This window comes from Microcaecilia unicolor, chromosome 5, assembly GCF_901765095.1.
Source record: "Microcaecilia unicolor chromosome 5, aMicUni1.1, whole genome shotgun sequence".
In the NCBI taxonomy this organism is placed as follows: Eukaryota; Metazoa; Chordata; class Amphibia; order Gymnophiona; family Siphonopidae; genus Microcaecilia; species Microcaecilia unicolor.
In genome coordinates, this window is record NC_044035.1 from 73,104,984 (window position 1) to 73,121,140 (window position 16,157).

The window sequence follows — 16,157 nt, forward strand, 5'->3', positions numbered from 1 at the left end:
TACAGTTGTGGGTAGTGGGTTTTGGGGGGGTTTGGGGGGCTCAGCACTGAAGGTAAGGGAGCTATGCATCTGGGATCAATTTGTGAAGTCCACTGCAGTGCCCGGTTGGTGTCCTGGCATGTGATGGGGACCACTGCACTATAAATGCTGGCTCCTTCCACGACCAAAGGGCTTGGATTTGGCCAGGTTTGAGATGGCTGCCATTAGTTTCCATTATCAGCAAAAACCAATGGCGGCCATCTCTAATGCTGGCGATCTCTAAGGCTGGCTCAAATGTTGAGATTTGGCCGGCCCCGACCGTATTATCGAAACAAAAGATGGCCGGCCATCTTGTTTCGATAATACGGTCGGGTATGCCGCTTTACGGGGCCGGCCTTAGAGATGGCCGCCCATATAGATGGCCGGCCCCGTTCGATTATGCCCCTCAATGTCTGTGGTTACTTGGGTTCGCCCTTTCCCCTTGAAAACTGGTGCAAAGGCTGAAGGTGAAAATTACTGCCGGCTCTACACCAATGTAGGCAGAAAAAAGCCTTCTTTAAGATCTCTAGACATTAGTGTCATAAAATTCATAAAACTGCAAGAGGTAACAGGGTGCAACAATCTGATCAGTATTTAAACACCGGGCTCAGTGTTTCCTTTAACACTGGCCGTGGTGTTTAAATATATACCCAAATATTCAGGTCTGGACAATATTGGGATATCAGTGCTAGATATCTAGGCATGGCAGTGACTGCTGCCATTATCTGCATAATGCCGATATTCAGCACCATTATCCAGATAGCTATCCGCATACTAGACTGGTCTCTGGATAAACTCCGGCTCATCCCAGGCTTTGTCCTTGGATCATTCCAGCACTATCTAGGTAGTACTGAGGCAGTCTGAAGTGTTTTTATTTAAACTTTTTTAACCTGCCTATTACCTATGCAGGGTACAAAAGTAAATACATAACAGTACACATAACATAGTAACATAGTAGATGACGGCAGAAAAAGACCTGCATGGTCCATCCAGTCTGCCCAACAAGATAAACTCATATGTGCTACTTTTTGTGTATACCTTACCTTGATTTGTACCTGTCCTTTTCAGGGCACAGGTGGTGGGAAGCAGGGCTGGTGGTTGGGAGGCGGGGATAGTCCTGGGCAGACTGTAAGTCTGCCCAGCACTATCCCCGCCTCCCAACCACCAGCCCTGCTTCCCACCACCGGTTCTGGCACAGACCGTATGTCTGACCAGCACTATCCACACCTCCCAACCACCAGTCCCACCTCCCACCACCAGCTCTGCCACCCAAACTCGGCTAAGCTCCTTAGGATCCATTCCTAAGTTTACAAACCCCTCTTTTAATTAACCCACACCTTGTATAGTTCGACTAGAGAATTAATGCTTTCAACCTGAAAAGGCCTGACAAATATGCCTTAAGCTGTCTCTTAAAACAAAAGAGGACAAGATGCATCTGTATTGATAATTGGTTCCACCAATAAGGTCTAATAGCAGAGAATGCAGTCTCTCTAGTAATGGTATAATGTGCCTGCTAATAAGATAGTGCTCAGACTGCAATGCCCTTGCAGGACTATAACATTCAATGGTCCACCTCAAACACGCTGATGTTGATCGAAAAACTGCCTGGAAAAGCATAATGAACAATTTAAAACCACAGTCAGGTGGTTTAAAAATTATCTATATTTGGAAAAAAAAAATATGAAAGTGCAAAACCCCTAAGAGAGAAACTACACTGGCTCCCAATCAAAGAACGCATCAAGTTCAAGATTTGCACGATTGTCCACAAAATCATTTACGGAGACGCCCCGTCATACATGCTTGACCTTGTGGACCTCCCACCTAGAAATGCCAAAAGATCTGCCCGTACTTTTCTTAACCTGCACTTCCCCAGCTACAAAGGACTAAAATACAAACTAAAACATGCGTCTAGCTTTTCCCACATGAGCATGCAATTGTGGAACGCTATACCAAATCACCTGAAAACAATCAACGAAATCATTAACTTTCGCAAATCGCTGAAAACTCACCTTTTCACCAAAGCCTATCATGAAAATCCATAACCAATTCTAACTTATCATTACTCATTACTCGCGATGATTGTCTTTTATAACAGCTTTATTAGACTAACTTACTATCCTGATATATCTTTCACATCAATTGTATTTTTTGTACCCTGATTTGGTGATGCCATAACAGGTCTTTGTAAGCCACATTGAGCCTGCAAATAGGTGGGAAAATGTGGGATACAAGTGCAATAAATAAATAAATAAATCTATGCTGTTTCTTGAGTACAGATGATATGTACATTTCTTGGATGATGGTAGATAAAGGTTAAATCTATGTGGTTATCCCATATTGTGGTCTGCCCAAACTAAATCTGCATGCTGCAGGTACAGTATATAAGCGTAAGTAGAGACTTCTCTAAATATAGTAGTTAGAACTATGTTCCAAAATATAAGACTCTAGCACTGAAAAGTAAACAATTAATCAATATTTTCTGTTACTAAAATGGAATTGCTATTTACACTTTCATGAGGCCTCTTTTATTTCACCTAGAATGGCTCACTTCTATGTCAATTTGCTTAAAAGAAATTCCATTTACCTCATGAAGTGTAAACAAGCTCTGAATGTTATAAACCAGTTCCTCTTGTACACAGACTGCTCTCTGCACTATTGCATAGGCATCCAAATAATGATAGTGTTTTCGATCTTCATCTTCTGTATGCCTTGCGAGCATCCTGTGGAAATTCATGAAAGAGTATTATGAATAATGCAACTGGAAGCATTTACAATAGGGTTTTCACTAGAAATGAAAGAACAATTTAAAAGGGTGCTTCATGCCTTCCTACTATAATAACATAGTGATAGAATATAATTCTATACTTTTGCCATAAAGGTATTTCTTGTGTAGATTGAGATTGGGTGGAAAGCGGTGATCTGGTTTTCTGCTTAGTTCACCTTTGATAGTGGCCTGGAGTCAGCTTATACACCCATAAGAGGAAAAGAGGGTAGTAAGAGCTGGGGAAAGAAAAGTGCGGTCAAGTTTAAAGGTCTGTTTAATAATGATATATGCACTACTAATTTTCTAAAATTAAATATTTTAGGCCCAATATTGAGCTGATTTTGTCACTTGATACACATTCAATGGTGTCCATGCCAGCTCTATCCATTTAGATTTAGGCAAGCTATTTAATAGGTCTAAAATAAATGGATAACTTATCTGTTTAGTGGCTTCCCCTAACCAAGCTTCTAATTGTACAGATATCAATTTGTTTAGTGATTTAAATTGCCTAGAATTATTCATATAGCTTATGAAAATATACAGATCAGTATGTTATGCCTGCTGCCCACCAGTGAATGCATAACTTCCCTTGAGTATCGGTTCACTATTATTTTCTTACACTGCATGTATGTGTCTTGGGCTGCTTCATATTCTGAATTTGTTTTCAATTCCATAAGGCAAATCTATGTAAAATTGACTCTATGTTGCTATGGTTGGTATTTTAGAAGCTCTATTCTTGTTTTGGACATCTGAAAACTGGCATTTGGACAAGGATATGGATGTCTAACATTGCAGTAAATCTATATGACAAGGAAGCGTGGTCTGGGTATGCTTAGGGCAGAACTAGGGAGGGCCCAAAATATGGTCATGCAACTCTGATCACAGAAGGGGAGGAGACCTCAAAGTCTTAAAAAATAGATGCCCATATTTAGAACTGTCACATCCAGGTTATAGAAAGGTGTTCTGAGTAGCTGTCCACTGGAGGAATTAAGGCAGGACACCTCATTAATCATACAGTGGTTGTTGTCCCCCTTCCTCTCTCCTGAATGTGAAACTAATAGGGGATACCAGGTTCTATGACACCATCAGGTATTATGGACATTCTTAAGAGAGCAGCATACAGGCCTGAAAGATAGCCTAAGGGTTAGTGTAGTGGATTGGGAACCAAGGGACCCAGCTTCAAATCCCAGTTAAGCTCTATTTTTAAAAATTACATTGTGAGCCCTCCTGGGACAGAAAAATACCTATTGTACCTGAAGGCTATTGATGTGGTGTACATTCAAGTATAGTAGGCAATTTTCTGTTCCTGAAGAGGTCACAACTTGAAAAAAAAAACCCAAACAAACCACAAACAGCTGAAGTGGGATTTAAACCTGGGTCCCCCAGTTCTCAGTTCACTGGTTTAACCGTTAGGCTGCCTAAGGAGGTTTGATAACAGGAGACAGCATGATGTCACAAGGCTGAAGCTGGTCTCCACCTAAGGAGATTTTAATTCTCCCCAATGTAGCCGCTACCATCTTGGTACACCCAAAACAATGAAATTCATAAGGTGACAAGCTCCACCTACTGGCTTCAGCCCACATAATGGGTCAGACAGGCTCATGCCGTCTCCTGTTATCAACCTCCTTGAGGTTACCCTTCTGTTCTGCATGGAAGTCTGTGTGGCAGTGTCTATGTGGCTATTTTATAAGATGGATGTTCCTAAACTTCTACACAGACGCCTAAGGCCCTTGTTTTCCCCCATTTATAATTTGGACATTTCAGTCTGTAAAATGGATGTTTATGCTGGATGGACACTTCCAGTATCAGAACAGGTTGGATTCTAGTAAGGGGCAACTGAAAGGATCCTGAGCACATTCCATGCACTGTTTTGCAAAATGTCCATCTAAAACAATGGGATTTTTTGGTTGTTGGCCTTGTGGCTCTGAGGAAAAGTTCTAACACTTCCTGCAATACCTTTAATTCATACTGTTAGAGTCAGGGAATTGAGATTTGTATGGTGCTATTAGCAAACGTAGCTTCAATTCCCACTTGTTTTGGTTGGTATTAGGTGAAACTGAGAAACCATAGAAACCATACTTGATAAGGCTAAACAGGTGCCACTAAGATAATGTGAGCTTCATCCTGAATAATCTTTAGTATAACTTTGGATATTATAGGAACTGTAGAGAATGCATATAGAAGGCCTTGACTCCAAGAGATTACAAAGACATTGTTAAGCCATTCTCTGGATGACTATTCTTTTGGGACAGATGAATCAACAATTCTTGTTTTGTTTAGTGTTAAAGGGAACTTTGACTGGTTTTCCCCAAGACTATAAATTGTCTGTGATGTAGAACTTCTGAAGGATCATTTCAGAGGGTCCAATTTTGGCTCATTTTGTCCACTAACTAATTTTGATCTCCTGGTAATAAGTTCTTTCAAAAAGTCATTTCAATTAGAACAAACAAGTTGGGGTTCTGAGAAAATCTTTTAAAAGTAAAATTTACAGTGAGAGAAATCTTGTTAATGTATCTAAACTATAGACAGCTGCATAAGGAAATTCTATTCATATAGGATTATAAACACGAGAACCACATACCTTCATGGCACAGTGCAGCCCAAATCTTTCTTGGAGTATGCTTTACTGCATATCAAAGAGAGGAACAGTCCCCCCAGAAAAGCCTTACTGTTTAATAATAAAAATATTAATCTAATCCATATTTTATAACTGTTTTCATACAAACCTTTTGGTTAGTTTACCTTTGTATGTATGCCTGATGCATCATTACTTCAGTATAGCACTCTTGGTGACCACACTGAAGAAAATCCTTTTCAATTTGACTCATTTTATCGCAGGCTTCCAGGAGCATGATTACAAATTGAGATGGTCCAAATGAAATCTCGCTGCTATTCTGAGTAAGCTGTAACTGAATTAATATTTTCCTGTGGAGAAAGAAAATATGTATTAAAATGACCTCATAAAGTCCAAGCTGATAAGAAAATAATCAGTCAGATTAGTAATCTAAAACAATTCCAAGCATAGTTTTTAAACCTTTTATATTTTTGAATTTTTCATAATTCTACATAATTCTCAATAATTGAAAATATCCTAGGTTCTAAGAGGGATGGGTATTACTGAAACTGGTGTGTTTTATGTGTTTATATGATTTTTTAAATTATGTTTAGTCTATTATTGCCCGCCTTGGTCTTATTGTAAAGGTGGGAAAGACATCAAAGGAGGGGGAAGGAGGAGGAGGGGAGGAGGGGATGAGGAGAGGGAGGGGTGAGGGGGGAGTAGGAGGGGGGGGGGGGGGGGCCCTGGAACCTTGCTAGCGCCCGTTTCCTTTCTGTTGGAAATGGGCCTCTTTTGCTAGTTTGTTATAAAAACAGGTCTAGCTCAAAACATCTTAATTTTAGTCCTGGACGGTTTTGTTTCTTTCCATTATTGCTGAAAAATGTCTAAGTCTTTGGAACACCCAAGTCCCGGGCTGAACACACCCCTGACATGCCCCCTTGAGATTTGAACGCACTTCTGACAGACTTAATAAAAAAATATCTAAAAATAGGTTTCGAAACTACTGATTTGGACGTTTTTATGAGAAAAACATCCAAATGCTGCTTTATACCACTTTTTAGACGTTTTTCTGTTTTGAAAATGAGCCCAATAGTCGATTAACAGACATATTCGAAAGAGAAGGGCGCCCATCTTCCGACACAAATCGGGAGATGGGTGTCCTTCTCTCAGGGTTGCCCAAATCGGCATAATCGAAAGCCGATTTTGGGCGTCCTCAACTGCTTTCCGTTGTGGGGATGACCAAAGTTCACGGGGGCGTCGGCAGCGTAGCGAAGGTGGGACTGGGGCGTGTTTAAGAGATGGGCGTCCTCGGCCGATAATGGAAAAAAGAAGGGCATCCCTGACGAGCACTTGGCCGACTTTACTTGGTCCATTTTTTCTTGCGACCAAGCCTCGAAAGGTGCCCGAACTGACCAGATGACCACTGAAGGGAATCGGGGATGACCTCCCTTTACTCCCCCAGTGGTCACAAACCCCCTCCCACCATAAAAAAAACCTTAAAAAATATTTTTTGCCAGCCTCCATGCCATCCTCAAATGTCATACCCAGCTCCATGACAGCAGTATGCAGGTCCCCAGAGCAGTTTTATTGGGGGCAGTGCACTTCAGGAAGGCGGACCCAAGCCCATCCCCCCCTACCTATTACACTTGTGGTGGTAAATGTGAGCCCTTCAAAACCCACCAGAAACCCACTGTACCCACATGTGGGTGCCCCCTTCACCCCTTAGGGCTATGGTAGTGGTGCACAGTTATGGGGAGTGGGTTTTGTTGGGGGGGGGGTTGGGGGGCTCAGTACACAAGGTAAGGGAGCTATGCACCTGGGAGCAATTTCTGAAGTCCACTGCAGTGCCTCCTAGGGTGCCCGGTTGGTGTCCTGGCATGTGAGGGGGCACAAGTGCACTACGAATGCTGGCTCCTCCCACGACCAAATGGCTTGGATTTGGTTGTTTCTGAGATGGGCGTCCTCGGTTTCCGTTATCGCCAAAAACTGGGGACGACCATCTCTAAGGACGACCATCTCTAAGGTCGACCTAAATGTTGAGATTTGGGCGTCCCCGATTGTATTATTGAAATGAAAGATGGACGCCCATCTTGTTTCGATAATACGGGTTTCCTCACCGCTTCACGGAGCCACCCTGTGAGGACGGCCCCAGGAAAACTTGGGCGCCCCGTTCGATTATGCCCCTCCATGTGTGAAATTCAGCACTTAACCAGCTATGGGTCACTGCAAAAAGATAGGACTGACTTTTATGCAGTCCTATTTATATGGTTGACCTGGCCAGTTAAGTTCTGAATATCAGCACTTAACCAGCCAAGTGCTGACTCCACCCCTGAAACACCCCCAAAATAGCCATTTTTGGGTTCAGTGCTAGCTGGTTATTTTCAGTGGTGCTAACCAGTGAAGTGCTGCTAAAAATGACTAGTTAGCTCTGAACAGGTGATTTAACTGGCCAGGATCCATTTCTGGTCAGTTGAATGGCATTAACATTGACCCTATTGAGATTTTTTTAGTCTGTCTCCAATATACTACTAATACTACTATTTAATATACTTTTGGGGTTCATTTTCAAAAGAGAAAAACATCCAAACTGGTATTTTCAAACCCAATTTTTAGATGTTTTTCTTTTTCGTTACCTTATTGTGGAAGTTGCATATCTGTTGCTTTGGCGTTCTATGAAGTCCATCAGAAGTATGTTCGAATCACGAGGGGGTGTGTTAGGAGTGTGTTAAGGGTGGGATCTGGGCATTGCTAACACTTGGATGTTTTTCAGCCATAATGGAACAAAACAAAAACGTCCAGGACAAAAACTAAGATGTTTTGATCTAGACCTGTTTTTTTTAATAATGAATAAGGCACAAAAAAGTGCCCTAAATGACCATTGGAGGGAATCAGGTGGACCCAGGTTCATACCTCCCACTACCTGTTACACTTGTGGTGGAAACTGTGAGCCTTCCAAAACTCACCAGAAACCCACTGTACCCATATATAGGTATGTGCCATCTTCACCCATAAGGGCTATTGTAGTGGTATACAGTTGGGGGTAGTGGGTTTTGGAGGGGGGGCTCAGCAGTCAAGAAAAGGGAGCAACGGTGAGATATGTACCTGGGAGCATTTATTTGATGTCCACCGCAGTGCCTCCTAGGGTGCCCCATTGCTCTCCTGGGATGACTGTGTGACCAGTCTACTAACAATGCTGGCTCTTCCTACATCCCATTGGCTTGATTTTGTGTGTTTTTCACTTGGACTTTTTTTTTTCAAAAATGGACCAAAAAGATAAATGCACAGAGCACAAAAACATCTAGCAAATAACCATTAAAAAAAAAAAGATAGACTTTTTCTGTTTTAAAAATGGCTATATTCCTCACTTGAATTTTGGACGTTTTTAGCAAAACTTCCAAGGTTGGACTTAGATGTTACATCGAATATGCTCCTCTTTATGATGAAGACCACTAACCAGTTTATTTCTTTTTGAAGGTGCAGTTTCCAAAACTATTCGTAATACTCCAAATGAGGTCTCACCAGAGACTTTAGAAGCACTATCAGCTTCTTTTTCCTGCTGCATCCTCAACATTTTTCTGACTTTTGCTGTTACCTTTTCTACTTGGGTGGCTACCTTTACCCAATATTCGGGCTGAATCTAATCTGGTTATTCAATGCCAGATTAGATTCAGGAACTGACATTGAATATCTGGACAATACACTGACCCAAAAGTCATGTGGATGCTGGCACCAATATAGCTAAGCAGGTAAAGATAGGACTGTGGACGGCCCATTGAGCAGGGTTTAAATGGGCAGCAGCCTCTCCTGTCCACTTAAACCCTGTTGAATATCAATACCTTAAGATCATCAGATATGAACACTCCCAGATCTTTCATGCACAGAGTACATCACTCCCTATATTATACTGCTGCTTGGGTTTTTGCAGCCCAAATGCATTACTCTACATTTTTTACCATTAAAGCTTAGCTGCTATACTCTAGGTCATTCCTTAAGCTTAGCTAGATCCTTCTTTATGATAGCCACACCTTCAAGGATGTCTACCCTGTTGCAGATTTTAGTATGATCTTCAAAGAAGCAAACCTTACATGAAAACCATTCAACCACATCACTTACAACAGTGTTAAAAAGAGAGCTAAGTGCGTTTATAAGTTGATTATGAGATCCCTATCAAAGGATTTGCTGAAATCTAAATACACTACGGAGCTCATTTTCAAGAGAAAAACATCCAAAAAGTAGCATAAATCTGCATTTGGACATTTTTTTTGATAAAAACGTCCAAATAGGTATTTTCAAAACCAATTTTTAGATGTTTTTCTATGAATTCCAACAGGTGTGTTCAAATCACAAGGGGGCATGTCAGGGGTGTGCTAAGGGCGGAATCTGGGTGTTCCTAACACTTGAACATTTTTCAGCCATAATGGAAAAGAACAAAACCTTCCAGGACAAAAACCAAGATGTTTTGAATTAGACCTGTTTTTATAACAAATAAGGCATAAAAAGGCGTCCTCAATGACCAGATGACCACTGGAGGGAATCAGGGATGACCTCCCCTTACTCCCCCAGTGGTTAACCCCCTCCCACCCCCCAAAAATGTGATTAAAAACATTACATGGCAGCATTACATTACATGCAGGTCCCTGAAGTAGTCTAGTGGTAGATGCAGTGCACTGCATACAGGTGGACCCAGGCCCATACCTCCCCCTACCTGTTACACTTGTGGAGGAAACTGTGAGCCCTCCAAAACTCACCAGAAACCCACTGTACCCATATATAGGTGCTCCTTTTTCCCGTAAGGGCTATAGTAGTAGTGTACAGTTGGGGGTGGTGGGTTTTGGGTGGGTTTTTCAGGGCTCAGCAGACAAGATAAGGGAGCAGTGGTGAGATGTGTACCTGGGTGCATTTTATGAAGTCCACTGCAGTGACCCCTGGGGTGCTTTCCTGTGATGTCTGGGGAACCAATCTATTAAAAAAGCTGGCTCCTCCTACATCCCAATGGCTTGAATTTGTGCATTTTGCACTTGGGCATTTTTTGTTTGAAAAATGGACCAAAAAACAAAATGTCCAAATCACAAAACCTTGTTCAAACAGTATTTTTCGAAAAAAAGATAGACGTTTTTCTTTTTTGAAAATGACCTCCTTTCCTATTCAGATGTTGGAACATCCAAAGTCGGATTTAGATGTCATATCGAAAATGCCCTTCTACATCTACCACTCTCCCCTGATCCAACTTTCTGGTCACTCAGTGAAAGAAATGAATGATTCTTACATACTCTTAGAAAGAAATAATTTTAAGCATGATCAGAGCTGAGAGCTTTTAAAAAGAAAAGTGGAAATATGATTTTGACTTCTGCCTCAAATAAGATGGTATAACAAATTTCATAGGGTCAAGTGCACAGGAAGTGCACTATTCTGTAAGGTAGTGTGTGTAATGGCATTAGCGTGTAACTGCAGAAGAGCATACACTTGGGCAAAGCACGAGTGGGAAATGGTGTGTTTGAAAAACAAAAAGTGGAGTCTGCAAAAACAGTAGGAACCAAAATCTCTTTTATTGCCAGCATCAATTCTATGACCTGACACAGCTGTGTTTCAGCATAAGCATTTGCCTGCATCAGGGGTCTTTAGAAAATCTTCAAAACAGATGTCAAAAATGGCTGGTTCACAATCCTTAATGCTCCTAAATGGTGTGGTAAAGTGTGAAATACATTCAAAAGTTCTTTTCACCCAATGCAAATCAGCCAACAATTGTGAGCTGTGCAGGTAATGCTTGACTTATAAGTAGGGAAATATATCCCTAGGTAGTAAGCCATATTTCTGCTGAAGTTTGCCAAAGCTCTTCATCTCCTCCCGTTTAGAATTAAAAAAAAAAGTCCTATACATACTAAATCCTCACTCTCCCACATACAAAATAAAGCTTGGTCCCTCCCAGGACAAAATTCCACATTACACTGTATGAGTGTATACCAAGAATATTTCCTATCCCTGAACAATATTTTTTCTTGTCTGGCATACCCAACCCATCCTCCGATTTACCCAACCACAATGTCTCTCTCATCACCCAAGGGCGTCATCGCACCCAAATAAACCGTGAAAGTTGCTGCTGAATTCTCTGTAGTTCCCCATCCAGGACAACTATAGGGAAAGTAGAAAAATACAATAATTGAGGGAGCACCATCATTTTAACCATCTCAATGCATCCAATCTAGGAAAGTCAGTACTAATCTTCTTAAGCAGAGTGCCATAATTCAAATCATACAAATTAGTTCCCTGCCCCCCTATATGAAATCCTAAGTACCAAACAGTTGTTTGAACCCACCTAGAAGGGGAATGAGTCCTCAGAGAATCAATTTGCTCAGTTGAAAGGGTAATATTGAGGATCTCAGATTTAGTCATGTTCACTTGAAACCCTGATACTCGCCCACAGGCATCCAATTCGTATATCACTCCTGCCAAGGATTCCTGGATCCTAGTCAGGGTAAACAGGATATCACTGGCAAAGAGATTGATTTTATAATCCTTGCCTAGAGCCTGCACTCCTGTGATTGGGGCTTGCTTTTACCCACTGGGCAAAGGGTTCTATCACCAGCACAAATAATATCGGAGAAAGGGGGCAACCCTGCCGAGTGCCACAGTGAAGCTCAAATACCTCAGACTACCCCCCCATTCACCTTAACACTGGCTACAGGAACATGATACACTGAGCGAATATATCTTTGAAGTCGAGGCCTCAGTCCTATTTTGTCCAACACTTTAAACATTATCAAAGCTTTCTCTTCATCCACAGGAGCATGGGCTGCTTGGTCCTCCACACCCTATCAATCAAGTTCATAATCTGCCTTGTATGGTCCCCAGTTTGCCTACCAGTAACAAACCCAGACTGATCAGGGTGGACCAGTTTAATACCAATTTAATACCCATTCACTTACAAAATTAATGCACACAAAGTTCATTTGCATGCATTATAATGACCTTATGCGCTTTAAAAACTTTTTATTAATGCAAATGTATGAAACAAACCAGAGAAAAGTCCTTAAACTAGGAAAATCTGACATTTTTTCCCTGTGCATATCCATCCTCTCTATCAGTGATGATTTCTCTAGAAAGCCAAAGGGTCCTTTTACTAAGCTGCAGTAAAAGGTTGACAGCGTGCACTTATGTGGGTTCTTCCCACATACTAAGGCCATTTTTTACTGCAGAAGTAAAATGACTAATTTTCTTCTTTCTATTAATGGCAATGGGCTAATGTTGCCATTAGTGCACTAATCCTATGCTAACCAGTTAGCATGCAGTAATGTAGCTGATTTGAGTAGTGCAGGAACACCCACTCTCCGTCCCCAGACATGCTCCCTCCAACAAATATTTAAAAATATTTTTTAGCATGTCCCACAGTAAGCCATTTTAAGCTGCAGTAGAAGTGCACTAGCTTTGTAAAAGGGCCCCTAGATCTGCTATTGTGAAGCAGAAGTGAAGGAGAGCACAACTTAAGAATACACCAAGAAAGGGTATGATACATACCTGTAGCAGTTGTTCTCCGAGGACAGCAGGCTGATTGTTCTCACGACTGGGTTGACGTCTGCGGCAGCCCCCACCAACCGGAAGAAGCTTCGCGGGACGGTCGGCACGCAGGCCACGCCCACCGCGCATGCGCGGCCGCCTTCCCGCCCGTGCGCGACCGCTCCCGCCAGTTGAATGACAAGCAATAAAATATGAAACACACAACTCCAAAGGGGAGGAGGGAGGGTAGGTGAGAACAATCAGCCTGCTGTCCTCGGAGAACAACTGCTACAGGTATGTATCATACCCTTTCTCCGAGGACAAGCAGGCTGCTTGTTCTCACGACTGGGGTATCCCTAGCTCTCAGGCTCACTCAAAACAATAACCCAGGTCAATTGAACCTCGCAACGGCGAGGGTACAACAGAAATTGACCTACGAAGAACAACTAACTGAGAGTGCAGCCTGACCAGAATAAATTCGGGTCCTGGAGGGTGGAGTTGGATTTACACCCCAAACAGATTCTGCAACACCGACTGCCCGAACCGACTGTCACGTCGGGTATCCTGCTGGAGGCAGTAATGAGATGTGAATGTGTGGACAGATGACCACGTCGCAGCCTTGCAGATCTCTTCAATAGTGGCTGACTTCAAGTGGGCCACCGACGCTGCCATGGCTCTGACACTATGAGCCGTGACATGACCCTCAAGAGTCAGCCCAGCCTGGGTGTAAGTGAAGGAAATGCAATCTGCTAGCCAATTGGAGATGGTGCGTTTCCCGACAGCGACCCCTAGCCTGTTAGGGTCGAAAGAAATAAACAATTGGGCGGACTGTCTGTTGGGCTGCGTCCGCTCCAAGTAGAAGGCCAATGCTCTCTTGCAGTCCAATGTGTGCAACTGATGTTCAGCAGGGCGGGTATGCGGCCTGGGGAAGAATGTTGGCAAGACAATTGACTGGTTAAGATGGAACTCCGACACCACCTTCGGCAGGAACTTTGGGTGAGTGCGGAGCACTACTCTGTTGTGATGAAATTTAGTATATGGAGCATGAGCTACTAGGGCTTGAAGCTCACTGACCCTACGAGCTGAAGTAACTGCCACCAAGAAAATGACCTTCCAGGTCAAGTACTTCAGATGGCAGGTATTCAGTGGCTCAAAAGGAGGTTTCATCAGCTGGGTGAGGACGACGTTGAGATCCCATGACACAGTAGGAGGCTTGATAGGGGGCTTTGACAAAAGCAAGCCTCTCATGAATCGAACGACTAAAGGCTCTCCAGAGATGGCTTTACCTTCCACACGATAATGGTAAGCACTAATCGCACTAAGGTGATTCCTTACTGAGTTGGTCTTGAGGCCAGACTCTGATAAGTGCAGAAGGTATTCAAGCAGGTTCTGTGCAGGGCAAGAACGAGGTTCTAGGGCCTTGCTCTCACACCAAACGACAAACCTCCTCCACTTGAAAAAGTAACTCTTTTTAGTGGAATCCTTCCTAGAGGCAAGCAAGACCCGGGAGACACCCTCAGACAGACCCAACGCAGCGAAGTCTACGCCCTCAACATCCAGGCCGTGAGAGCCAGGGATTGAAGGTTGGGGTGCAGCAACGCTCCGTCGTTCTGCGAAATGAGAGTCGGAAAACACTCCAATCTCCACGGTTCTTCGGAGGACAACTCCAGAAGAAGAGGGAACCAGATCTGACGGGGCCAAAAGGGCGCTATCAGAATCATGGTGCCGCGGTCTTGCTTGAGCTTCAGTAAGGTCTTCCCCACCAAAGGTATGGGAGGATAAGCATACAGGAGGCCGGTCCCCCAATGAAGGAGAAAGGCATCTGACGCTAGCCTGCCGTGTGTCTGAAGTCTGGAACAGAACAGAGGCAGCTTGTGGTTGGTCTGAGAGGCGAAAAGATCCACCGAGGGGGTGCCCCACTCTCGGAAGATCTTGCGTACCACTCTGGAATGGAGCGACCACTCGTGCGGTTGCATGACTCTGCTCAGTCTGTCGGCCAGACTGTTGTTTACGCCTGCCAGGTACGTGGCTTGGAGAAGCATGCCGAACCGACACGCCCAACGCCACATACCGACGGCTTCCTGACACAGGGGGCGAGATCCGGTGCCCCCCTGCTTGTTGACGTAATACATTGCAACCTGATTGTCTGTCCGAATTTGGATAATTTGGCAGGACAGCCGATCTCTGAAAGCCTTCAGTGCGTTCCAGATCGCTCGGAGCTCCAGGAGGTTGATCTGCAGATCCTTTTCCTGGAGGGACCACAGACCCTGGGTGTGAAGCCCATCGACATGGGCTCCCCACCCCAGGCGAGATGCATCCGTCGTCAGCACTTTCGTGGGCTGCGGAATTTGGAATGGACGTCCCAGGGTCAAATTGGTCCGTATGGTCCACCAGAGCAGTGAAGTGCGGCAACTGGTGGAGAGGCGGATGACATCCTCTAGATTCCCGGTGGCTTGGAACCACTGGGAAGCTAGGGTCCATTGAGCAGATCTCATGTGAAGACGAGCCATGGGAGTCACATGAACTGTGGAGGCCATATGACCCAGAAGTCTCAACATCTGCCGAGCTGTGATCTGCTGAGACGCTCTGGTCTGCGAAGCCAGGGCCAGGAGATTGGTGGCCCTCGCTTCGGGAAGGTAGGCCTGAGCCGTCTGGGTATTCAGCAGAGCTCCTATGAATTCCAGAGACTGGGTTGGCTGGAGATGGGACTTTGGGTAATTTATCACAAACCCCAGCAGCTCCAGAAGCTGAATAGTGCACTGCATGGACCGGAGGGCTCCTGCCTCCGAGGTGTTCTTGACCAGCCAATCGTCGAGATATGGGAACACGTGCACTCCCAGCTTGCGTAGGTAGGCCGCTACCACCACGAGGCACTTTGTAAACACTCGTGGGGCAGAGGCGAGCCCAAAGGGCAGCACACAATACTGAAAGTGCCGTGCGCCCAGGCGGAATCTGAGATACTGTCTGTGAGCTGGCAGTATCGGGATGTGAGTGTATGCGTCCTTTAAATCCAGGGAACATAGCCAATCGTTTTTCTGAATCATTGGCAGAAGGGTGCCCAAGGAAAGCATCCTGAACTTTTCTTTGACCAGGAATTTGTTCAGGCCTCTCAGGTCTAGGATGGGACGCATCCCCCCTGTTTTCTTTTCCACAAGGAAGTACCTGGAATAGAATCCCTGCCCTTCCTGCCCGGGTGGTACGGGCTCGACCGCATTGGCGCTGAGAAGGGCGGAGAGTTCCTCTGCAAGTACCTGCTTGTGATGGGAGCTGAAAGACTGAGCTCCCGGAGGACAATTTGGAGGCAGGGAGGTCAAATTCAGGGCGTAT

The 16,157-nt window shown here is 44.1% G+C and overlaps 1 protein-coding gene across 1 annotated transcript in view; it reads right to left on the reverse strand.

Annotated features, from left to right (window-relative positions):
* The window catches only part of CFAP46 (cilia and flagella associated protein 46), a 418,285-nt gene that overhangs the window by 142,543 nt on the left and 259,585 nt on the right, over positions 1–16,157 (reverse strand). The window contains exons 39-40 of the mRNA XM_030202994.1: positions 5,525–5,707; positions 2,603–2,738 (exon numbers count right to left, since the gene is read on the reverse strand). Coding sequence (XP_030058854.1) covers positions 2,603–2,738; positions 5,525–5,707 — 319 coding nt within the window. The remainder of the gene's footprint in view (positions 1–2,602; positions 2,739–5,524; positions 5,708–16,157) is intronic.